At 45.3% G+C, this 25,737-nt stretch overlaps 1 protein-coding gene across 5 annotated transcripts in view; it reads right to left on the minus strand.

Moving 5' to 3' along the window:
* Positions 1-4,675: 4,675 nt before the first annotated feature.
* The window catches only part of RNF41 (ring finger protein 41), a 33,227-nt gene continuing 12,165 nt past the window's right edge, over positions 4,676-25,737 (minus strand). The window contains exons 1-6 of one of the 5 annotated variants that reach the window (XM_080811737.1): positions 11,907-12,120; positions 11,214-11,430; positions 9,377-9,648; positions 8,474-8,609; positions 7,851-7,954; positions 5,649-7,031 (exon numbers count right to left, since the gene is read on the minus strand). In XM_080811737.1, coding sequence (XP_080667863.1) covers positions 6,680-7,031; positions 7,851-7,954; positions 8,474-8,609; positions 9,377-9,525 — 741 coding nt within the window. In that variant the 5' untranslated portion in view covers positions 9,526-9,648; positions 11,214-11,430; positions 11,907-12,120 and the 3' untranslated portion in view covers positions 5,649-6,679. Of the gene's footprint in view, positions 7,032-7,850; positions 7,955-8,473; positions 8,610-9,376; positions 9,649-10,340; positions 10,433-11,213; positions 11,621-11,906; positions 12,121-12,361; positions 12,460-13,030; positions 13,144-25,737 lie in introns of those variants that run through there. The other 4 variants (XM_080811735.1, XM_080811734.1, XM_080811738.1 and 1 more) reach the window with 4 other exon arrangements.

The raw sequence follows: 25,737 nt of genomic DNA on the forward strand, positions 1-25,737 counted from the left end.
TCTCCACAGCTTAATTCCTTCTCTCATGCAGCTCCTTCACCTTATAGCCAAGTAGCTAATGTCACCCTATACTGATCTTTTCAGTGACAATATAGATCTTAACCAAAATTGCTTTTATGTGACTAAAAAACTTATGTGCAGACATCTGACACACAAGAACTTATTGTCCCTTTCCAAGTTGCTGACTTGTTCCAAATGTTAAGAGGTCTGGAGCTCTGTAGTTTATCCAGTAATCATTAGAGGACTTCCGCTGACATTATCTCAACCTACACTTATCTCAGGAATGTGGTCATTGCACAAAAACATTTCTGGAACTCCTTCATGGCTAGTTTATGAGCCACATTTAAATGATTCATTACTTGTCAACTGTACTCAAAACACACACCATAATCCTATTATCATACCCCAAAAAATCATTCCTTCAAAATTACTTTTTTTAAAAAAAGTGGAGGCATTTGCCAACTTTTTCTTCTATTTTTCAGATTTTGTTATGGATTACTTCTGGATTTCCCCAAAGTCCCATTCTTAGACTTCCTCCTATCCTCTCTTTTAGTGTTTGTGTTCATTCCTAGAATTTCTTCATCACCTTTGGGCAGAGAACTCCCAAAGCCAGATCTTTAACCCTAACTTCTTGCTCTTAAGTTCCATATCCATGTTTCCATTTACTGGCTAAATAGCTTTATGTGGAAGCATTTTAACCCAAGTTCTCTAAATGAGCTCATTACTTCACCCCTGAAACCTGCTCATCCTCTCATCTCTATTCAGGTTAGTAATGATCCTATCTTCCATTCTCACAGACAAGAAATGTTTGTCTTTATCTGTGATTCATCTTTGGTTATGTGCCTTGTTATGTGCAGTGGTTAGGAGCCCAAGCTCTGAAATGACTGTGGGTTCAAATCCCAGTTCTGATCATTACCCATGTGAATTTTGCCCATTTCCCCATATAGAAACTGGAGATGACAATAGCACTTTTTAATAAAATGGTTGGGAAGTCAAGATGTTTGATACTTAAAATAGTGCCCAACTCACAGTAAATGCTCAACCCCTTCCCTCACTGCCAGTATCTGAACCTGTTCAGAACTCAGTTCAGTGATTCTCCTGAGAAGCATCTCACCATTGGTAGTAGGTAGTTGACCCCTTTCCTCCTCCTCGTCCCACTGTACTGAATCCTTATTAGCAATGTATTATTCTGTATTTCCCATTCCTTGTTCAAAATCATGTCACCTGTTAAACTACAGATTCCTCTCACCTGTTTCTCAATTATTTGTGTATCTTAAATGCCTGACACCACATGTGACACAGGCCAGGTACGGTATAAATGTTGGCTGAGTCAATCTAGTCTGTTACTAAGGCCTGTCAGTTTTCTTCCCTGATGTCTTGTCCTCTTTCCTTTCAAGCTCTACACCCCTTGCATGAATTATGGCAAAGCTTATTTAATATTGCCACCAGAATCATGAGGTGGAAGTTACTCTTGTCAAAAACTTACCTGTAAAACTAAAGTCCAAAAGCCTCCGAAGAATTGGCCCCAGAATAATTTTCTAGTCTTATTTTCTGTTATTTCCTTTGATGAACACTATGGTCCAGATGACACTAGTCTCTTCCTTCTTCAACATATCCTTCACCTCTACTTATTTTCATGCTATGATCTAAACCTAAAGCAGAGGTTGCAAATTGATGGACCCCAGATTTTTGGGGGGCCACAAGTATATTTTTTAATTGAGCCAATACTAGGCTCAATTTTTAGCATAAACACTAGGATGGCCAATGGTTCTTTGAAAAATAAGATTTGGCAATGTGGGGCCCCTGTTCTTGTGGGGCAACAAACTACCTGAGATGCACTGCTAGCTATCCCCTTCTCTCAGGGCACCTAGCCAGCTTTTAAAAAAACTTCTCAACAATGCAAGTGTAAATGAAGAAATCAGGCTAATGGTGGGACAACCGGACCTATCTCCTGATGTTACATAACATAAAGACCACCTCTCCTGTGATCTCTTCTATCCCCAAAACTGCTTAACTTGAATCTCTCAGACTCTAGATCTGTTTAGTAAAAATAGGGGGAGGAGGGACACCTGGGTGGCTCAGTTGGTTAGGCAGCTGCCTTCGGCTCAGGTCATGGTCCCAGCGTCCTGGGATCGAGTCCCACATCGGGCTCCTTGCCCCGCAGGGAGCCTGCTTCTCCCTCTGCCACTCTGTCTGCCTATTCTCACTCGCGCGCTCTCTCTCTCTCTCTCTCTGACAAATAAATAAAAAAAATCTTTAAAAAAAAAAAAAATAGGGGGAGGAAGTTAAGGGACACTGTGAAGTAGCAATCAATCAAATCCAAAAGACCACTCTCTAGGGTAACTGGCTCAATCTCTTCAATAGATCACTGTTACAAAAAAGGTTGTTCCAGGAATCTAGATTTTGAGTATAAATGGGGCACCTGGGTGGCTCAGTCAGCTTAGCATCAGACTATTGATTTTGCCTCAGGTCATGATCTCCACGTCCTGAGATGGAGCCCCATGTCTGGCTCCACTCTCAGTGCAGCATCTGTTTAGGATTCTCCCTCTTCCTCTTCTCCTCCCCCAAGCTTACACATGCCCTCTCTCAATAAATAAAAATCTTTTAAAAGAGTGGGGCGCCTGGGTGGCTCCGTTGGTTAAGTGTCTGCCTTTGGTTCAGGTCATGGTCCCAGGGTCCTGGGATCTAGCCCCACATCCAGCTCTCTGTTCAGTGGGGAAACTGCTTCATCTCCCCCCCAACTTGTGCTCTCTCAAACAAATAAAATCTTTAATAAAAAGTATATGGGTGCCTTGGTCGTTAAGCATCTGCATTCGGCTCAGGTCATGATCCCAGGGTCCTGGGATCAAGCCCCGAATCGGGCTCCACACTCAGTGGGAAGCCTGCTTCTCCCTCTGCTTATGCGTGCTCTCTAATAAATAAAAGCTTTAAAAAAATAAAAACAAAGGTATAAAAGATAGTTAAGACACATAACCTGGTATAATGCATGCTTCCTGGATTGGATCCAGGGCTGGACAAAAATTAGCTCTAAAAGTATTTTTCTTGCGTACCTAGGTGGCTCAGTCGGTTAAGTGCCTGCCTTTGGCTCAGGTCATGATCTCAGGGTCCTGGGATCGAGTCCCACATCAGGCTCCCTACTCTGCGGGAACCCTGCTTCTTCCTCTCTCCCTCTGCTTGTGTGCTCTCTCTCAAATAAATAAATTAAATTAAATTAATAAAAGTACTTTTCTTGAGACTACTGGAGAAATATACATATTAATTTTAAGAATTTGTTACAGTAGTAATGTAGAAAATGTTGATTCTTCAAATTAAAATACTGAGGTAAAAAATCAAAACCAACCTTCATACTTCCCCTGCCCATTCTCCTGGCCTTCAAAGTCTAGAACGGATTGGCAAACTTTGTACACAGCCAAGCAGCAAATATTTTAGGCTTTGTGGGTCATAGTTCTGTGGAACTACTCTGCTCTGCTGCTGTGATCTAAAAGTAGCCACAGATAACACATAAGCAAATGGGCATAGCTGTGTTCTAGTAAAACATTTTTACAAAAGCAGGGAGCAGGACGCAAGCTCTAGTGTGCCAACCTCTGATCCAGAACAGATACGTCTCGGAAACGTGTTTCCTGGTACCCATCTGAGTCAGTGCCTTTCCCTTCCCTCTGTTCACATAATGCTTGCAGATCTACTTACCACATTGATTACGTCTTTTTCTATTATATATTTATCTCCCTTGTGGAGGAAGTACTTTCAAAGCAGGTGCCACTGTGCTACACGACACCCACCCCCACCTGAGTTCCTTGCATGATAAATCCAGTGAGTACTGCTCCCCCAAACCAAATCTACCCCAAAAGATCCAGCAGCATTTGTGACACTCAAAAGAACAAGGAGCAGGTCCTGAAAGTAATTCTGAAGGAGCATCAGGCAAAACAAGAGCATTCCTCATCTCTCTAGATACTCTATATCCACTAGACAGCCTGCATGTCGCCTCTGCCGCTCCACCGTGTGAGATGTTCACCATAAAGCATCAGACCTCGTGTGCACGCGAGTGTAACAGACGCCGTGGGCTCAGGGATGTCCTTGCACCCTTTTGCTTTTTAGCCTCACTAGAGTACCTAGAGAGCTAATGGATGTACATTAAGTGCATCATAAATGATCAACAAATTTAAAATATACTACTGGGGGGAACAATTTCCTTTTTCTCAAGACCGAGGAGCAGGTGGCAGCAAATGCCTGGGTCAGGCTTCATCGAGACTTGACGACCAGAACAGTAGTCACCTCCCTGCCTCATGTTTCCTCTCTTGGTTTGGAGATGCTGGGTAATGGGATCCCAGATTCCAGAACAAAGGTGCTTGTGGGAAAAGGGAGAAGGGTGTATGCATATCTTCTGTAGAAACTGTCCTAAAACTCCAGGAGCACGTAGGGGAAGACATGGAATTTGGGGCAAAGGCAAACGCTGGGAAGAACACAGTTCAGATCACTGGCAAGACGGCTACTACAGAACAGGGGACAGGAGGGTGGGTGATAGGAAGTCACAAAGGGCAAAAAAGTGAGGTGCCCACTCCCAGACAGACATCCTGCTAAAAGACAAGGGTACGTTATAAAGCAAGAAATAAGGTGAGAGAAAGGCCAAAGCAGAGGAGAAAGCTTCACAAGAAAGAGCGATGTTGGATTAAGAATTGAGAGTTGAGTAAAAGGTTTATTATTAGTGCAGTCAACATCATGGAACAGCACATATAACACAACCAGCAACCCGCAGAGACACTAGTGCAAGGGGAGGGAAGCCTTAACTAGCTAGCTTCCTGGCTCCGTCTGAGGCTGACAACAGGAGGGTATGGGCCTTGGTAAGGCAGGCGAGGGCAGAGGGGAGCGGAAGAAATGTAGTAACCAGACTAAGTATAGCAGCGATTTCAAATTCCTGAGCACAAGGTCCTGGAGCTGGAACACAGGACTGTTCCCTACTCCCTTTAAGCTGTAACCCTCACCCCACCCCATTCCCAGTGGAGCCATGTCCCAACGCCCCAGGCCCACAGCAAGCTGCCCTGGAATAAGACTCCAGAGAAAGAAGCTGTTATATGGCCCTATCTCTTCAACCCCCCTCCCACCTGCTTATTAAAATAATCACACCCTCTATCTCTCCCTTTCTTCACCTCTACCAGCCACCCTAGGGATCAAGGAATGTCCGGGTAGCCGAAGATGGAGCTAAAGTCCTTAGAGGGCATGGGCGAGGCCAGAGCACAGCCTGTACTCAGAGACAAAGAGATATCACGTCTCTCCCATCTTGCCTGGTGTAGCTTAGAACCCAATTCTGGATCTCCAAGGAAACCGGGGGTGGGGGGTAGAAATGTCTTCAAAATTAATACTCTATAAATACAGAGTTTAACAAGGAGACCCGTGGAAGGGCTGGGAGCAAACTTCTCCAGAGGGCACAGGCATCGATGCTGGGCTGTCGTACCCATCACTGGAATAGAGGAAGCGCCTCGTCTCAGGTGGGGTTATGGAGGGTTGGGGCAGACAAGTTCAGCCGAGGACTCCCTTGGCCCTTCCTGTATTAAAGCCAAAGGTTGTGCTGAAAAGGAAAAATATAAAAGAGATCCCCCATCCCTGGACCACCCTATCCAGAATCCCCAAAATAGGAACATCAAAAAGAAAGTTTTAAGCTTTGTTAATTTTTTTTTTCTTTTTCCTTTCTTAAAAAAAACCAAAACAACAAAAAAAGTAAATAAATTAGATTGCCAACAATGTGGCTGGGCTGGAAAAGTGGGGTAGCCATAACCAGGCCATTCTTAAAAAAAAAAAAAAAAAAGGGAGGGAAGGAAATACAAATAAAGGAATTATCAAAATAACTGGTTAGAATCACAGGGCTGGAGAGGGGTCCATGGAACTATTATGGCCCATACTAGAGGCAGTGCCTACCTGATTTCAGCAAAAGCCAGAGAGCTGCTTCTTGCTGGGCACATCTACCCCAACAGACTAATCCCCTACCCCCAACCCTGTCATTCCCTAACGTTGAGAAAACATAGGAAAGCAGAGCTCATCTGGAAAATTCCGGCATCCCAGCCTGCACACCTGCAGAACCAGCAGGAGCCTGCGCCCGGCAGGTGGGCTGGACAGGGTATTGCTTGGCACAGAGGTCCAGTCTTCCCATAAGGGCCATCAGTTGCCCTCAGGGCCAGTTACTGGCCTCACTGCATACTTCTAGGGTTTCGATTCCACCCTTACCATTTCTTCGGGATGTCTGCTCCCCAGAACTGCCCTCTCATGCTATTTAGTGTCCACAGGCCTGCCCGCTCCAATTCCCTGGTTTTGGAGGAGGGGGAATGATCAGATAGTCCTCATTCCGCCCTGATCCTCTAGAGAAAAGGAATTCTTTGTGCTTTCTAAAAATATCTAGAACCAGGGACCCTGGGCAGGAAAAGAGATATAGAGGTGGGGACTTTTCCCAAACTGACTGAAAATTTACAGACATCTTAGGGGAAGAAACTAAGCAAAAGGAAGGAATCTGGGTTTCCCACCCGAAAGGCTGAGCAGAGTGCCCTGGGCCCTTCAGTGCCAGAAGAACGGGGAAACGTGCGGCCCACATGTAGGCCACTGTACTGTGGATAGGAGGGAGGACTCAGGGGCCGGCTGCTGGAGTGATGGGTCTTCTGGTCTCCATCTCTTCCTGCTAGCCCATGGAGATCTCCTATATCTCTTCCACGCCATGCGCAAAGATCATGACAAGGCCGGGCTCCTGTACCATGTCGTCGCCCATGTGCTGGTTCTCACAGGCCATCACGACGACAGCCTGCTTGCCAGGGATGCGCTTGGCCACATAGTTCTCATAGTAGCGCCGGTTCATCTGTCTTGTCTCTAGAGTGGCCAGACCCTGCGGCCAGCTTCGCTCATGGGCATTTTCAATCAGCTCGTTGACGATAGAGGCGGGACAGCCACTCTCCACCAGGGAGCGCTTGATTACAGCCTGGAGTACAGCATCTGGGGTCGAGATCATCCCTCCCCAGCGGGTTACTCTTGCGGGCTGCAGGGAGTTCACCCACCTGTGTGGATGGGGTGGGAGACGGTCACTCCGGCTCATTCCCCTTCTCTGCACTAGGCTTTCTCTCCTAACAGGAAGGACCACCCACTCTGCACTCGGCCTAACCCTGATCTTCCATCTTCCTTTTTCCATCACTGGTTCAGAAACTCCACATCTTCCCCTGGTTGGTCCCATGTGAGTCACTACTTGCCACTCACTCACCAGATTAAACTCTACAACTAAAGAGTTTCTGTCATTTTTCTTAAAAATCCCAATACTTAGCACATACGGCACCTGGCACAAACTAAGTGTTCAACAAATGGGTACTGATTGAAGCCCCAGTTCCTGTGCCCCACGTGGCGCTATTTGCACGAAATTTATTGATTCACACCTAGAATTTACAGGACTCCAGCACTGCAAGGGATTTTAGACTTTGCTTGTGTATGCTGCACTTTGGATCACTCTCCTGGATTTGCATTCACTCTCTTTGGATTGTAAGCTACCTGATGACAGGGACACTATCTCTTTCTTTGTGGCCCTCCTAGCCCTCCACAGCCTTTAATGCAGGGCTTGGTACATGCAGGTACTCGCTAAAGTCTGGATGGACTGCATCCTTAGGTAAGCTCTCCCTTCCAACCACCCAAAAGAATATGAGAGATTCTCTAGTGGGCTGAAAGTTATCCTCTTCTCTGTCCCTGTCCTTCATTCCAATGTCTGAAAAGCGGTGGCCCCCACCCAGCCCTCTTATTACCCTACTTCTGCCACTCCCCTGCTCCTCCTCCATTCAGGGCTTGGTGCAAGGACATGGAGCAGGTGACTCCACATACTGAGTGACACTCACTCTAGGATCTCGTTGTATTCAATTGTCTCCTCCAGGTTCTGCAGGTTGGGGTTGACGCTGCGGATAGCTCGCATGTATGCCTTTAGCAGCTGGATATCTCGCTTCTGTGGGAGCGAAGAAGAGTCCGAGATGATGGTTAGTGCAGACAACAAATGAAAGACAGAAGTCTGTCTTAGAACGAGGGTGACTGAGGGATCTGAAGAACACCAAGACCTGGAAGCTTCATGAAGATGGAGATGTGACGGTCTCATTCACAGCTGTATCCCTGGTGCTTAGCAGGGTGCCTTCTTAGAGGAGGCATGTAATAAATGTTAGGTGAGTGAATGACACTGATGGGATGAAGGAAAGGGAGAAGAGCTCTAGGCTGATTCCCTCCCAGGCCACAGGCAGAGTATCCCCTTCCCTGGGCACACACACACCTGCGCAGACCTGCATGCTCACAGGGGCGCTCCTTACCCCCAGTTACCTGCACATGTGCACGGCGTGCGTGTGCGTGCGCACACACACGCGCGCACGCGCGCGCACACACACACACACACACAGCTATGCACAGTTACATATCTGTTTTACGCACTTATCTGCATATTAGGGACAGGTTCATGCCTATCTTCTCTGGGGCCCACCTGCTCGGCCAGCTGGTGTTTGTGCTCGGCTGAGGTCTTCTCCAGCTCTGCGATGCGCGTCTGCTGCTGCTGCACCACGGAGCGCAGGTGCTTAATGCAGTTGTGATTTGGCAGCTCATCTTTGGGCATCTCCAGGCTGCCACCCAGAGTGGGCAAGAAAAGCAGAACAGGAGCATTCAATGGGACATGTGGGCAAAGGCAGGAAATTGCTGAGAGGGCTTTCTCCTAGCCCAGATTTCGAATATGCAGGCCTCCCTCTCATTCTCTTCGCTTCCTTTTCCCCAGCTCTGCTCCCCATCCCCACCCTGTACTCCTTTGCTCTCTACTTTTTCTGGGCCTCTTTCCCTTTCTAAGACAGTGTTTTATCTACCACATTGGCTCTCCTTTCTTCCTACAGATTTTGCCTGTATACTCATTCCTCCTGAGAAGCCCTAGATTCACGGCCCCAGCTAGCAGCATTTAATCAAATACTTCACACCCCAAACAAAGGGAAAACAAAAACAAAAACAAAAACAGGGCAAGAGGAAATATGAGAAGCCTAGAAATTAGAGCAGTCAATCTGAAAAAGAGAAAGGGTGTGCCGGGCTGACAGGGAAGAATAAAGGAAATCAGTCCTTATTATTAGCACACAGACTGGGAATTATTGCCTCCTTTCCTTTATTAATGCAAGAGCGCAAAGATCATAGTTGGAAAAGCATCACGGAAGTGAGATCTTGGGGCAGGGAGCCAGGGAGGCCAAGGACACTGCTTGCGTACATTCAGAGGAGACCTCCTGAGCTGGTGGGCAGGGGATCTGGAGACGGGGGAGTGGGGATGGGGAGTGTAGTTGGTGGCGGGGTTGGGGGAGGTCATAAACCGGAAGGCCCTTATCTGTGTGGGGCAGAGGAACGGAAGCAATCTCACCCGCAGCCCTGCTCACAGGTCACAGGCCGTTTGGGGTTGTGCTCACAGTCACTGAGGTGAGACATGAGGTTGTCAAGCCGGACAACAGCACTACAGCCAAACACAGCGTTGTCGCAGGCGATCTGCAGCTTCGACAACATGTTCCGCATGATCCGAGGTACCGGGCGCAGGTGGGCGACCGTCACAACGCTACGGTCCACCGGACACGTCTGCTGCTGAGAGAACCACTGGGTGATGCAGGCATTGCAGAAGGCATGCTCACAATGAGGTGCCTAGAAGGAAGAGCAGGGCAAAAGGGGCACAAGAGAATTAGCCAGAGCTAAGAGCCTGAGTATGATAAGTCCACAAAGCCACTCAAGCCCCTGAGCAGCTGCCAGGACCAGGGGCCCCCGGGGGTCACAGCAAAGTACAGATGCGCCACAGTCAAGGCACTGTGTAGGGACAGGCTTCAGACAGATTTCCTGTGCTCAGGATTCCAAATGGATTGTGACATAAGATAAACAAGTACAAAGTTATATAACAATAAGAGGTATAAATAATATTCCAGGACAACAGGAGAGATGACATGAGGCAGTTGATTATTAATTGCCAACTGGATTGCATACACAGTAACTGCCAAAGTCCAGAGGAGGATGAGATCTTTCTAGGCTAGGTCAGTCAGGGCAGGTATTTATGGAGAGGACAGAATTTGATATGGGTGTGGAAGGATGTGTGGAGAGGACACAGGGAAGAGATTTAGTGGCAGAAATACAATGTAAGAAAGCAAAGCAAGACAAAACAAAAGCCTGGAACTCCTGGTGAGAGGTTAGGAGTCCTCTCTGTAGGGGGCCAAGTTCCTGTCTTGTGAGGGCTGATCTGAGGCATTGCCCTGAATCCTAATGGGAAGGCCTAGCCTCCAAAATAGGGTCATTTTCTCACAGAATCACATTCTTTTCAGTTTCATAAAGATCATATTTCAGCTTACTTTCTTGATAACTCAGATAAACTCTGAAATTAATCCCTCAAAGTGAGAGGATTCCCAGGCTTCTGTGGAGACACCATCTGCATGGGACAAACACAGCAGGCACTTAGTAGTTGATGAATAAATGGCATGCCATGTCCCAAATACTCTGCTAGGTGCCTAAGATACAAAACACAGGTTCTGCCTTCAAGATGCTCATAGACAACAAAGACTGGAAACGCAGAAAGACCTTGTAAGGGAAGAAGTCATTCTCAGGGCACCTGGGTGGCTCAGTCAGTTAAGTGTCTGCCTTCGGCTGAGGTCACGATCCCCGGGTCCTGGGATCAAGGCCCATATAGGACTCTCCATATAGCGGGGACCCTGCTTCTCCCTTTCCTTCTGCCTGCTGCATGTCCCCCCACCTTGCCTTGTGTGCTCTCTCTCTCCCCCTCTGTCAAAATAACATCTTGGGAAAAAAAAAAAAAAGAAGTTATTCTCAATGTCACTAATCCAACTGTCAGTAGATTTTTATTTTTCACTCAAAGACATATCTGAGTCATTTCAAAATCTTTACAGACCCTATCTCCAAAAAAAAAACCCTAAATTTGTCCACTTTTCCCCATCCGTCCTGCCACTAACCCAGTTCAAGCTATCATCTCTCACCTTCACTATTAAGTATGTCTTCTAGTTGGCCTCCCTACTTGTACCTCACCGCTTTGTAATTCAGGCTATCTTCATCAGCCAGAGTGATCACCGCAAAATGAAAACTAGATCTTATCACTCCCCTGCTTAAAACTTTACAATGGCTTCTCATTGTGCTTAAAATAAATCCAAACTCCCACTCAGGACCTATAAAATTCTGCTGGATCTGGCCCCGTGCCTCTGACCTCTCCTCACCTCATACCACGCTCCCAGCACTGTGTTCAGGTCATTCTGGCCTCCTTTCTGTGCTTTGTTTACATCCAGCTCACTCCTGCCCCAGGATCTTCACTTTTGTTGCTCCTCTTTGCCTGAAACGCTCTTCCTCTAAATCTCAGCATGAACGTCCCCTTATTATTCAGATCTCATCCCAACTGTCACCTCTCTCATGACCAGCTCATCAAATTCTGCCACCCTACAAAAATATACAGAATGTGCTACGTTCTGTGTAAGAAAAGTTGGACAAATAAACTAACACAAAGAGTTAACTGTCGGGGTGGTAGGGATTACATGGGCTGGGACGAGGACGGGGACTGTATGCCTTTTTATACTGTTTTGATTTCTGAACCGTATGAATTTACTGCCTATTCAAAAATTAAATAAATATGTCGGGGGGGTGGGATCTGGCTGGCTCAGAGGAGAGTGCACTCTTAATCTGAGGGTTGTGAGTTTGAGCCCCATATTGGCGGTAGAAATTACTTTAAAAAAAAAAAAAATGATATAGGGAAATCAGCATTCCTAGCAAGTGCCTTCTACCTTGGTATGTGGCTGCTGACCCAGCATCCTGAGGTCTGCCTGACCTGCTCCTCAGAAGGCAGAGGTGGGGGAGTGGGTGCGGCTCCTGACTTAGAATGTCACGAACCAACACTGACTTCTCCGCACGTGACTCACCTCAAATGACAGTGCCAGGGGAGGGAAGGAACTGACACAGCCCATGACCTCTTGACACCACCAGGAGAGCCTGCTACATATCCCGCCAATCTGCTTCTAATGGCAGGAGGCTGCAAAGGCCTAGGCAGGGAATAGGTCCAGGGCTAGCGGCCGCTGGAATGCAGTCTGATTTTCAGTCAGCTTGGGCATCTGCGCTCCTTTGGGTGGTTGAAAACTGGAGTAAGAATAAACCCAAAGGATCAAGAGGAGCCCCTGGGAGCTGTATAAGCAGTGAGTGGGGGAAGGGCCATGAGACCCCACTGACTAGTGTCCTGGTTTGGAGAATGGGATTAGGTCTAGCTAGCCAGGAGTGGCAGAGGATTAATTGGTATTTACAGAGGGCGGCCAATAAGAACCATGCAGGATGACGTCCATGAATACTTCTGCTAAGGATTCATCTCCCTCATTATACTTGCCTGTTAATCAGGAGTTTCTCCTCATACTTGCCCCAGGAAGATACGACTGACTCTGGTCTGGCAAGGCTTGTAGAGAAATTACCTAGTGAAGGGGGTAGCTTTCATATCAAAATGCAGAGTACAAGGCTTATTATTATTTTCTAATAAATCCCAGGAAGAAAATAGGACAATACATACAGTTCCCACTCTCTGTTAGTTAGTTAGTAAGTAGGCTGAAAAGGCCTGCAGGCAAACTGGTTGATTAAGTGAAACATGACATTATCTTGAGAGAGAACTTATCAGGAAAGTCCAGAAGTTCACTCATAGCTAGGAAGATGGAACCTAGTCAGAGCCCCGGCAGAGGAAAGGAAGTTCCTGAGCTACTGTCAGAAGACAGAAAAAAATTTCTGACCAACGTACAAGTGGAAAAATCTCAGCCTGGCCTCAGAAAAATCTGGAGCACTGGACTTCTGTGGCATCCACCTCTAGACAGACTCTGGAAGGCCCTGTTCCTTTCATAGCCGTCACTGCTCCTCTGTACCAAACCTCTAGTCTCTGTGTGGCTGTCAAGGGGGTCGGGGGAGGGGAGCCAGAACACAGTGCCTTCCCCATTGGTCCCATCGCCTATATTTTCTATCAATGCCACTGTTGTCTAGGGCCCCCACCAAAACTGCCATCAGACCAACTCACCTGGACTGGCTCCTCCAAGACCCCACTGCAAATAGGACAGATAAGGTCTTCGTCAACATCCCCCTGGAAACGGGTTACATCATACCCCATGTCTCATCACTGAAACCCAGGACCTGGAAGGAGCAAGAGGGAAGAAAAAAAAAAAAAAAAAAAGCCAGTTCAAAAAAAGCCAGAAATGTGTGCCAATTTACACTTACTGTCAAGATCCATTCATTTGTTCAACAATTATTTACTAAGCATCTACTTTGTGCCAGTCATTTGGGGGGGAAATCTGACTCAAGAAACTTAATCTAAAGGGAGAAGATAATAAATAAGCATACATTTAAAATAGGAAATGACAAATGCCTTGACAGTGCATTATGAGGGCAAAAAATGTGGATACCTAACCCAGGCTGGAAGGAGAGGGTGATTCTGGGAAGTTTTATGGGAGCAGATGTCATCAACAGGACAAGCAAGAGTAGCTAGGTGTTGGGGATGGGGGCAGGTAGGGCATTAGCATTAGGGCTCTAGGAACATGAAATTGCACATTCAAAAGCCCAGAAGCAAGAGGACATATGATGGATTCAGGGAACTCTGAGTGGTTCAGAAAATGGCTGATCTGAAGGATCCAAAGGAGGGAGTGTCTAGATACAAGGCTAGAGAGGCAAGCAAGGGTCAGGCCACGAGAAGTCTTACACGTAAGGAGTTTGGGCTTTATCATGAAGGCTATGGGAAACCACTGAAAGACTTCAAAGGAATGATGCAATGAAAGTACTCTTCACTCTGTCAACACGGGTGAGACTGGAGACAGGAAGAACATGTAGGCAGGAGAGAGACAGAGATAGTCTGAAGTTAGGTGGTGGTGATGAAGATAAAGAAGGGAGGTTCAGGAGAGCAAGGACTCAAAGAGCAGGGAGGCTGCCATGCCTCTTCTTCAGGCTTTCTAAGGGTTAAACCCAAAGACATCGCTGAACGGTGACTGAAACCCTCCTGTGGATTTCCAACTGGTGGGCTAGCTGGATTGAGGATGGGCACCTAATACAAGGGCAGCCACACCACAGATCAGCCATCAATTGTGATGTCCTAGAAAAGACGAGATAAGTAAGAGGGTTCCCGGGAATTTAGAATCACAATGTCTGACTTAAAAGGGCAGAAAGAACGGGATGCAGAAAGACCTTACGAGGTCAGTGCAAGTTGAAGCACAGCACTGGATTGAGTCAAGTGACTGGATTAATTGGCTGCTATTCACTAGGCATGTGACCTTGGGCAGGCTATATGAACTCCCTAAGTCTATTTATTTTTTTAAATAGATAAAATGGGTATAAATAATAACAGAAGTGACTTTCACAAAGTTATCCACAAAGAGATGATGTACATAAAACATTCAGGGCCGCTTGGCTGGCTGAGTCAGGTGAGGGCCCAACTCTTGATTTCAGTTCAGGTTGTGGTCTCGGGTCATGAGATCAAGCCCTGCGGTGGCCTCTAAGCTCAGGAGGAAATCTGCTTCTCTTCTTCCCTCTTTCCCTTTGCCCCTCCCCCCAGTAGCACATGCTCTCTCTAAAATATATAAATAAATCTTAACAAAACAGAACAAACACACATTTAGCAAAGTGCCTACTGGCCCACAGCAGACACTCAACATACAATAGTAATCACTATTTATATGCATGTTTAATTTCTACTACTTGATTAAAAATTCCTTGAGAGCAGGGGTGCCTGGCTGCCTCAGAGCACATGACTCTTGCTCACAGGGTCATGAGTCTGAGCCCCACGTTGGGTGTAGAGATTACTTAAAATGAATAAATAAATTAAAACTTAAACAAGTAACTAAAAATAAAAATTCCTTAAGAGCAGAAACTTAGGTTCTATGTCCAATGTAGCACCAAGCAGAGTTCTTACATGTCACTAAAATGTTTGGTGCATTCATATGCTGCTTTCAGTAGGAGCTTCCAGCAGTGAGAGCATATAATCTCCTTTTTCACCCAACATCCCATTTTCTGTAAATAGCACCGGTTTTCCTTTAGGAATCACAGCCTGCCTCCTTGTGGACCCAACCCAGGACAGTGAGAGTGATGCCTGGCACTTCTATGGAGCTCTCAAGGGTGTCTTTCCCCGAGGATTGCATAGCTGGTAGAATGCATAATCCAGAGTGGTCAGAGATCATTTCTGCCATTAATGAGGAGAGCCTGTTTATAGAATGAAGGCAATAATGAAGAAAGCAGAGCTGAGGGGCACCTGCGTGGTTCAGTCGGTTAAGTGTCTGTCTTCAGCTCAGGTCATGACCCCAGTGACCTTGGACTGAGCCCCACGTGGGGCTCCCTGCTCAGTGGGGAGCCTGCTTCTCCCTCCCACTTCTCCTGCTTGTCCTCTCCCTCTCTCTGTCAAATGAATAAATAAAATCTTAAAAAAAACAAGCAAGCAAGCAAGCAGAGCTGAGAGACAATTCAGATGAGATCATTTGAGGTCCTGCATTCCCCCATGTCTGAAGCCACAATCACCTTTTGAACACAGTTACATGAGCCAACAAATTTCCTATTCTTTGTAGGCTAGTTTGAGCTGGGTTTTTATCTCTTTCAACTGAGAAAAATGCTGGGGACGCCTGGCCGGTTTAGTTGGTAGAGCATGCGACTGCTGATCTCAGGGTTGTTGAGTATGAGCCCCACAGTGGGTGTGGAATTACTTAAAAAACAAAAAACAACCGAACAAAAAAACCCAAGCCAAACCCAACAAAACAAAAAAATCCAGTAATGGCTAACAAGGCTAACGGATACAAGAAATCCCTCTACCCATTTTATATAGGAACAATGACACCCCATGACACTGCTTCATTTATACTGACCTCTATCACTGCCATTTCTCTATACACTTGTTCCTCCTTTTTTAGGGCCTAAAGCTTACAAACAACCCCTCTGAAATTGTCACTGTCAACCACCTTGGCCAGACTATATCACATATAAAATGGGGTGGGGAGAGGGTACCTACCATGTACGTGTCTCCCCTCAGACCTCTGATCTGTTCCAAGACCAACATAATAGGGAAAAAAATGGAAGCAAAGGATGTAATTCTCTTGAATCTACAGTGATGGATCAGGGTAAGTACATAGATAGTGACACTGAAGACCTAACACAATAAAATATAAAACCCAGAACCAAGGTCCCTGTGAGTCTCCTTGTCGTACCTCACTGAACTGAATGAGGATGGAGGTAAGACAACAAGGGCAGCCCACAGTATCTTTGTTCTGTGTACTGCAATTACTGGGAGCTGCAGTGGGCCCCATGGCACTGGTGCCCCGGCAGCCACACTCCAAGACTTGTGCTCCTCTCTCATCTGTATGGCTCTAGTGGAGCCTTAGTGCTACGTAGCACTTAGACCTCCCCCCAAGCTACAGCTGATTGGACAAAGGGTTACCCTATCCAAGTGGGGCCAACGGAGCCTATCTCTGAGAATTTATTTGAGCTGAACTCCAAGAAAATTAAGTTAGTCTTTCTCTGGTTGTCATATGGACTGAGGAAGACAAAAATATACAGGCAGAAAGAAAAGCTTGGAACAGAGACAGTGAGAAAGGCTCAGATAAGAGCTGGAAAGAGTCCTGAGGCTTCAAGTACCTAGTTTGTTCCCAAGGCCTTCCTGTCTTTGGTTTCTGTGAAACATCTTAGTATCCTCCTCTTGTTTATGCTACTCTGAGTTGGGTTTCTCTACCTTACAACCAAAAGAATCCTGGCTTCTACAATAGCAAAGAAATAGCACATTAATATCAGAAGTCGGTGGGGCGCCTGGGTGGCTCAGTGGGTTAAAGCCTCTGCATTCAGCTCAGGTCATGATCCCAGGGTCCTGGGATCGAGCCCCGCATCGGGCTCTCGGCTCGGCAGGGAGCCTGCTTCCCTTCTTCTCTCTCTGCCTGCTGCTCTGCCTACATGTGATCTCTGTCTGTCAAATAAATAAATAAAATCTTAAAAAAAAAAAATCAGAAGTCAGACAGGGAAGGATAAATTAAGGGCAATGTTTTTCTTTAATCTTAAACCTGTTTAGCCAAAAACCATACTGTAAAACAATCTACATAGTATTCATTTAATAGACATTTACTGAGTACTATCTATACATCAATAAGCCCAATAAAACCTAGTCGCTGTGAGGTAAGTGAATAGGAGGAGAAAGCAAGGTGCTAGAGGAACAAAGAGGGAGTTCTACCATCAAAAAGAATGAAAAGTGGGGTGCCTGGGTGGCTCAGTGGGTTAAAGCCTCTGCCTTCGGCTCAGGTCATGATTCCAGGGTCCTGGGATCAAGCCCCGCATGGGGCTCTCTGCTCAGCAAGGAGCCTGCCTCCCCCTCTCTCTCTGCCTGCCTCTCTGCCTACTTGAGATCTCTGTCTGTCAAATAAATAAATAAAATTTTTAAAAAAAGAGAGAGAATGAAAACTTGCCATCTGCAATGATGTGGATCAAACTAGAGTGTATCATGCTAAGCAAAATAAGTCAGTCAGAGAAAGACAAATATCTCATGATTTCACTCACACGTGGAATTTAAGAAACCAAACAGACGAGCATAGGGGAAGGGAAGGGAAAATAAAGATAAAAACAGAGGGGAGAGGCAAACCATACGTGACTCTTAACTACAGAAAACAGGCTGAGGGTTGCTGGGAGGTGGGCAGGAGATGGGATAACTGGATGATGGGCATTAAGGAGGGCACATGGTATGAGAAGCACTGGGTGTTATATGTAAGTGATCATCACCAAATTCTACTCCTGAAACCAATACTACACTATATGTTAACTAACTCGAATTTTAAAAAAAAAGAGGGAGTTCGAGATCAGACTAGGGATGGTCAGAAAGACTTCCCAGAAATGTCTCTCAAAATATGTTTAGAACAAGGGTTCACAACTATAGCACTAGAGGCATTTGGGCTAGAAAGTTCCTTGTTGTAGGGGGCTGGCCTGTGCACAGAACAATGTTTAGCAGCATCCCTGGATTCCACCCTCTAGAAGTTGGTAGTAGTCCTCAAATCGCGACACCCAAAATGTCTCAATGATATATACATTGGCATATATCATCTGGGGAAATAAATCACCTGTGGTTGAGAACCACTGGTTTAAAAAATGAGGAGCTAGCATCATGGAGCAGGGCATGGGTCTTCTAGGTAGATAAAATAGCATGAAGCAAGAAGTCAGCTAAGGGTTTGTGCAGAGATTTGCTGAAAGAAGTGCACAGAGAGGCGGGCAGGAGCCAAGCACTGAAGGCCCTGGGACATTTCACCAGACTTAGAATTAACCTGAAAGCTATGGGAGGGAGGTACCTGAAGGATATATATATATATATATATATATATATATATATATATATATATATATTTATATGTTTTAATCTTTTCTTTTTGGTGCCTGGGTGGCTCAGTTGGTTAAGCATCTGCCTTTGGCTCAGGTCATGATCCCAGAGACCTGGGATTGAGTCCCTTGTGGAGCTTTCTGCTAAGCGGAGAGTCTGCTTCTCTCTCTTCCACCAGCCCTCTGCCCTGCTTGTGCTGTCTCTCATTCTTGCTCACTCTCAAATAACCACAATCTTTAAAAAAAAACCAAAAAACAAACTTTTATTTTGACAATTTCATACTTTCTGAAAAGTTCCAAATAGTAAAAAGAACCCATATACCTTTCATCTAGATTCCCTAAATGTTAACATTTTACCGCATTTTTCATAATCCCTCTTGATATACATGAATAGATAAAAATTTTTCTGAACTGCTTGAGAGTAAATTATATCCTGGATGCCTTTTTTTTTTAAAGATTTTATTTATTTATTTTACAGACAGAGATCACAAGTAGGCAGAGAGGCAGGCAGAGAAAGAGGGGGAAGCAGGCTCCCCGCTGAGCAGAGAGCCCGACGTGGGGCTCGATCCCAGGACCCCGGGATCATGACCCAAGCCCAAGGCAGAGGCCTAACCCACTGAGCCACCCAGGCGCCCCCTAGATGCCTTCATCCCTGAACTTTTTTGCTGTGTATTTCCTAAAAAGAACACTCTCTGGGGTGCCAGGATGGCTCAGTCGGTTAAGTGTCTGTCTGCCTTCACCTTGGGTCATGATCCCAGAGTCCTAGGATTGAGTCCCACATTGAGCTCCTTGCTCAATGGGGAGCCTGCTTCTCTCCATCTGCCTGCTGCTCCCCCTGCTTGTGCTTGCTCTCTCCCTCTGCCCTCTCCGTCAAATAAGATCTTTAAAAAAACAAAAACAAAAAAAACCACAACAACAAAATTCTCTTATATGATAGTAAAATTAGAGTAATCAGGATATTAACATTGACAGGATACTATTATTTACAAACCCTCTTCCAATTTTGCCACTTGTCCCAATAATCTCTTTCAGCAAAAGAACATTCAAGACTATGTATTGCATTGAGTTGCCAAGCTTCTTTCAACTTATTTTTTTTTTTAAGATTTTACTTATTTGAGAGAGCGCACGTAGAAACAGAGAGGGGCAGAGGGAGAGACTATCAACCGGACTCCCCACTGAGCATGGACTCCCATGCAGGGCTCAATCTCATGACCCTGACCCAGAGATCATGACCTGAGCTGAAATCAAGAGTCAGACACTCAACTGACTGAGCCACCCAGACGCCCCTTTGTTTATTTATTTAAAGATTTTAATTATTTGACAGACAGAGATCACAAGTGGGCAGAGAGGCAAGCAAAGACAGAGAGTTCGGGGAAGCAGGCTCCCCACTGAGCAGAGACCCCCCCCTCCCACCAATGTGGGGCTCCATCCCAGGACCCTGAGATCATGACTTGAGCCGAAGGCAGAGGCTTAACCCACTGAGCCACCCAGGCGCCCCTATTTTTTTTTTTTTTAAGATTTTATTTAGGGGCACCTGGGTGGCTCAGTGGGTTAAAGCCTCTGCCTTTAGCTCAGGTCACGATTCCAGGGCCCTGGGATTGAGTCCCCGTATCGGGCTCTCTGCTTGGCAGGGAGCCTGGTTCCCCCCCCCCCTCTCTGTCTGCCTCTCTGCCTACTTGTGATCTCTGTCCAATAAATAAATAAAATCTTAAAAAAAAAAAAAGATTTTATTTATTTATTTGACCGAAAGAGAGGTCACAAGTAGGCAGAGAGGCAGGCAGAAAGAGGGGGAAGCAGGCTTCCTGCTGAGCAGAGAGCCCAATGTGGGACTCGATCCCAGGACCCTGAGATCGTGACCTGAGCCGAAGGGAGAGGCTTAACCCAGGTGCCCCTTTAAACTCTTTTAATCTGAAAAAACTACTAACACTTTTGGGTCTTTCATGATCTTGATTTTTTAAAAAAAATTTATGTTTTAAAGATTTATCTATTTGACAGAGAGAGTGCTCAAGCAGGGGGAGCAGCAGGCAGAGGAAGAGGGAGAAGCGGGCTACCCGTGGAGCCCAACACAGGGCTTAATCCCACGACCCGGGGATCACGACCTGAGCCAAAAGCAGAGGCTCCACTGAGTGAGCCACCCAGGTGCCCCACCTTGAATTTTTTAAGAACACAGGCCAGTATAATGAGAAGGTCTCTCAGTGTGGGTTTGTCTGATGTTTCTTCATGATTAAATTCAGGTTTCAATTTGGGCAAAAATGCCACAAAAGTCAGACTGTAATCTTAACGTATCAGGAGTACATGTTGATTTGCACCTTTCCCAGTGACACTAACTCTGGTTAAGTGCTGCCGGCAAGGTTCTCTACTGCAGAGTTACTATTTTACTCCTTTGTAATTAGTAAGACTCTTTCGAGGAGATTCTTTGAATCCTGAAGGGTTAAGAAACTGACATGATTTAAAAAAGAGAGAAACTGACATGATCAGTTTTCTGTTTCATTCAGATAATTCTGGCAGCTGTATAGAAAAAGTAGGGGATAGGGAAGTTAAGGGAAAACGAGACCTTTTTAGGAGGTTATTATAAAAATTCAGATCAAAAAAAGTATAAAGCTTCAAACCAAGGCATTTAAGAGAAACAATCTATATTGGTTTAGGAAGTAATTATTTACCACAATAAGAATTTCAAGAAAAAGATCAGGATTAGGGAAGAAAGATAATGATACTAATTTTGGACATGTAGAGTTCAGGGTTCCAAGTACAAATTCTGAAGGGGGCAGCTGACATCAGGAATTCTGAAAGGCCACACAGGGAATGTACACAGAATAAAAATAGAAAATGAGTGTTCGGGGTAGGCGGCAGTGCCTAGATGGCTCAGTCGGTTGGGCGTCTGCCTTTGACTCAGTTCAGGATCCCAGGGTCCTGGGATAGAGCCCCATGTCAGGCTCCCTGCTCAGCAGGGAGTCTGCTTCTCCTTCTCTTCCATTTGTGTTCTCTCTCTCTCTCTCAAATAAATAAAATCTAAAAAAAAAAAAAAAAGAAAGAAAGAAAAAAGAAAATGAGGGTGGGTCTGAAGAATACAGAACACTGGACAGCACTGATTCTTTATTTTTTTATTTATTTTTATGTTTTTAAAAGATTTTATTTATTTATTTGATAAACAGAGCAAGAGAGCACAAGTAGGGGGAGGGGCAGACGGAGAATGAGACTCCCTGCTGAGCAAGGCACCTGACAAGGGGCTTGACAAGAGACTGGATTCCAGGACTCTGGGATCATGACCTGAGTTGAAGGCAGCTGTTTAACCAACTGAGCCACCCACGTGCTCCACTCTGCTTTATTTCTTAGCCTTCTTTTTTTCACAAGTAATATATGATTACATTCCCATTTTAAAAGACTCAGAGAGGGGCGCCTGGGTGGCTCACTGGGTTAAAGCCTCTGCCTTTGGCTCAGGTCGTGGTCCCAGGGTCCCAGGGTCCTGGGATCGAGCCCCGCATTGGGCTCTCTGTTCAGCGGGGAGCCTGCTTCCCTTCTTCTCTCTCTGCCTGCCTCTCTGCCTACTTGTGATCTCTGTCAAATAAATAAATAAAATCTTCAAAAAATTAAAAAATAAAAAATAAAAGACTCAGAGAATATAATTATTAGCCTTTCTTCCCACTTTCCTCTCCCCCATCCATTGCTGGGTGTACACTCGTTCTTTCAATTTGCCTTCTCTGTCATACACAGATTCTTGTATGGACAAGACAGACAAAATCCCTGCTCTCATGTAGTTTTATATTCTCGTGACAACAATTTCTAGGGGCACCTGCATAGCACAGTTGGTTAAGTGTCCAGCTCTTGGTTTGGGCTCAGGTCCTAATCTGAGGGTCCTATAATGGAGACCCATATCAGGCTCTGCACCCAGCAGAGTCTACTTGAGATTCTCTCTACCTCTCCCTCTGCCCCTCTCACCCATGCTCTGAAAGTTAATAAATAAATCTTAAATTTTTTTTTTCCAATCTACAGTCTAAACCTTGATTACATAAAACAACATATTTTGCCATTTGCCTCAGGACTTCAGTTGCCTGGTTGCCATTTTACCCCTGGAAACAAATCATGTTGCAATTAATATCCTGGTAACACGATTTTTTTGGAACACAAGATCAAATCTCTCTCCTAGGACAGATACCTAGAGGAGGAACTGCCGGGTTGGTTGAATAGTGTGCCTGTTATTTATTTTTCTAGATATACAATCTTCTGGAAAGCCCTTCGCAATTTAGACACCACCAAGGGTGCCTGAGAATACTTTAACGATACTATTTAAAAGCAAAGAAATAAAAGAGCCTGCCCCTCCCACTCCTCAAACAAAGACTGAGAGGGGCCTGGATGGCTCAGTGGATTAAGCACCTGACTTTGGCTCAGGTCGTGATCTCCAGGTCCTGGGATCAAGCTGGCTTCAACTCTGCTCAGCAAGGTGTCTGCTTGTCCCTCCAACTCCCCCCAACCTCTGCTCACAGGCACTTTCTCTCTCTCAGATAAATAAATGGGAAGAGTCTTTAAAAAAAAAAAAAAAACTGAGAAAGATTGATTAGATGAGAGAAAATCCTGGAGAGAAGAGCCTCGTAAAAGTCAAGGAAGTTGGAGGAAAGGGACTTTTTGTTTAATGGGTATAGAGTTTTACAAGATAAAAAAGTTCTGGAGATGTTTCACAACCATGTGAACATACTTAACATTCTGAACTATACACTCAAAAATGGTTAAGATGGTTAATTTTATGTTACTTTTTTTAAAGAAAGATTTTATTTATTTATTTGACAGACAGAGATCACAAGTGGGCAGAGAGGCAGGCAGACAGAGAGGGGGAAGCACGCTCGCCGCTGAGCAGAGAGCCTGATGTGGGGCTTGATCGCAGGACTCTGGGATCATGACCTGAGCTGAAGGCAGAGGCTTTAACCCACTGAGCCACCCAGGCACCCCATTACATGTTTTTTTACCACAATAAAAAAGTCAAGGAAGTGGAGTGCTTGGAGGAGGGAAGGGAAGTGTCAAAAGCTGCAGTTAAGTCTGATAAAAACAACAACAACAACAACAAAAATGGCCAGGATGTGGGACCGGATACCAGGGCAGAGCATGGCTGCCTACATCTGGGAGGTGCCATGAGGAGCAGCTGTCGTGGCTCACAGAGGTGGTCCCAGACTGCAGGGTCCCAAGTGAATAAGATGGGAGGCAGAGAGGCAGGGATGCAGAGAACTCTGTCCAAAGCTTGATTTCAAAGGAAGGGAAAGAGAACTACCCTAAGGATGACAAGAGCTTGAGGAAGTGGGTTGTGAGGGGGTCATTTCCTTCCAATGAGAAAGGTCCCAGGATGCTGATATACAGAGAGGAAAGTGCTAGTGAAGCAGGAAAGGCAAAGACAGGAGAGAATCCGGTCACTGAGGCAGTGGTAGGCAGGAGACCTGGAAGGAGGTTCAACAGGAAGAGGGACACCTCTGAAGCAGGAAAGAATAATGGTACTAAAAACAGTCCACACAGGTTTTCAAAAATCATGTCAGTAAACCTTAAACAAAAATCAGATGATCCCTGATTCATTCACATGACCAGGAAAGTATATAGTTGAGTGATTATGGTAATGTAAGCCCATTTGATGGAATAATGTATCTATTTTAAATGATGCTTATGAGGAATATGCAATAGAATAATGAAAGGTAAAAATAGAAGGACACAAAATTGAATACCGAGCTGTTTAAGAACACCATATATTTATAAATAATCCATACATAAAGAGACCAGAAGGAATGACCAAAATGTTACCAGTGGTTTTATTTGGGTGTAGGATAAAGATGGTTTTCTTTCTACTTTAAGTTACCAAAAACTTTAGTAGGTATACATTTTTTAAAAAGTCATAATTCAACTTTAAACAGGCTTCCAGATTATGAAAAAAACAAAACATATACTTTTAAAATTTAGAAATTACTTGAGAATAAAAAATACAGAATGTTCTTACTTTTGAAGTACAGTAATAAAAGAGAACAGAATTTGGTCATACTGGGAATCGTCTCCCATGGACCTGGGAGTTTGACTCCCAGAGAAATGAGCCCAGACTCATTTCTCTCATAGCATTCTAGAATGCCTATGTCCTTCTAAAACAGGGTACCCAGAGCTTCACATGCGGACTGACCAATATGGGTACCTTTCCAGGGCGCCTGGGTGGCTCAGTGTGTTAAAGCCTCTGCCTTCGGCTCAGGTCATGATCCCAGGGTCCTGGGATCGAGCCCCGCATCAGGCTCTCTGCTCGGCAGACAGCCTGCTTCTCCCTCCCTCTCTGCCTGCCTCTCTGCCTACTTGTGATCTCTGTCTGTCAAATAAATAAATAAAATCTTTAAAAAAAAATATGACCACCTTTCCTCTCTACTTCAATTAATGTAACCTACGACTGGTTAGTCTGTTCTGGATGATAGCTACTGCCTCTCCGGTAGACCACACCCACACACAGGGTTGGGAGGAAAAGGAGGGGAAGAGAAGTTAAGGAGAGGAGCTATCTGAAGTGGCTTCTACAGGATAGCAAACATATCCCCAAATATCCATAATTCATCAGTTCAATTGCTGACTTTATCATTTCTACCTCAATTAAATAAACAAATTATAATTTGGTATCTCTACAATAGCTATAACATTAATCAGAAGGAAAAGAAAGCAGTCCTGCCTTTAACACACCAGGTATGAGAAGACTGCCAAGATACACTGTTTTTGTTTTGTTTTTCTTTCTGTTTTTAAAGATTTTATTTATTTATTTGGCAGAGACAGATCACAAGTAGGCAGAGAGGCCAGCAGAGAGAGAGGGGGAAGCAGGCCCTCTGCTGAGCAGAGAGCCCGATGTGGGGCTCAATCCCAGGACCCTGAGATCATCACCTGAGCCGAAGGCAGAGGCTTAACCCTCTGAGCCACCCAGGCATCCCCAAGATACACTGTTAAGAGAAAAAAACTAAGGTATACAACAGTATATGTAAAGTATGTCATCATGAGCAAAAAAACCCCAACATGTATGTATTATATGCTTATGCATGGAACTCCCCAGAAGGATCCACAAGAAATTGCCAACAGTGCTTGCTACTGGGGAGGGGTAACTAAGGAACAGGACTAAGAGGATATATTTTAATTTTCTGAATTATCCCTCTGAAACTTTGAAACAGATTTTCCTGGGGTTCCTGGCTGGCTCAGTTGGAAGAGTGGGCAACTCTTGATCTCCAGGTTGTGAAGTGAAGCCCCACAGTGAGTGTAGACATATGTAGATAAATAAACCTAAGGTGTGCCTGTGTGGCTCAGTGGGTTAAGCCTCTGCCTTCAGCTCAGGTCATGATCTCAGGGTTCTGGGATCGGGCCCAGCATCCGGCTCTTTGCTCAGCAGGGAATCTGCTTCCCTCTCTCTTTCTGACTGCCTCTCTGCCT

Source organism: Martes martes, assembly GCF_963455335.1.
Source record: "Martes martes genome assembly, chromosome: 8".
Taxonomy (NCBI): Eukaryota; Metazoa; Chordata; class Mammalia; order Carnivora; family Mustelidae; genus Martes; species Martes martes.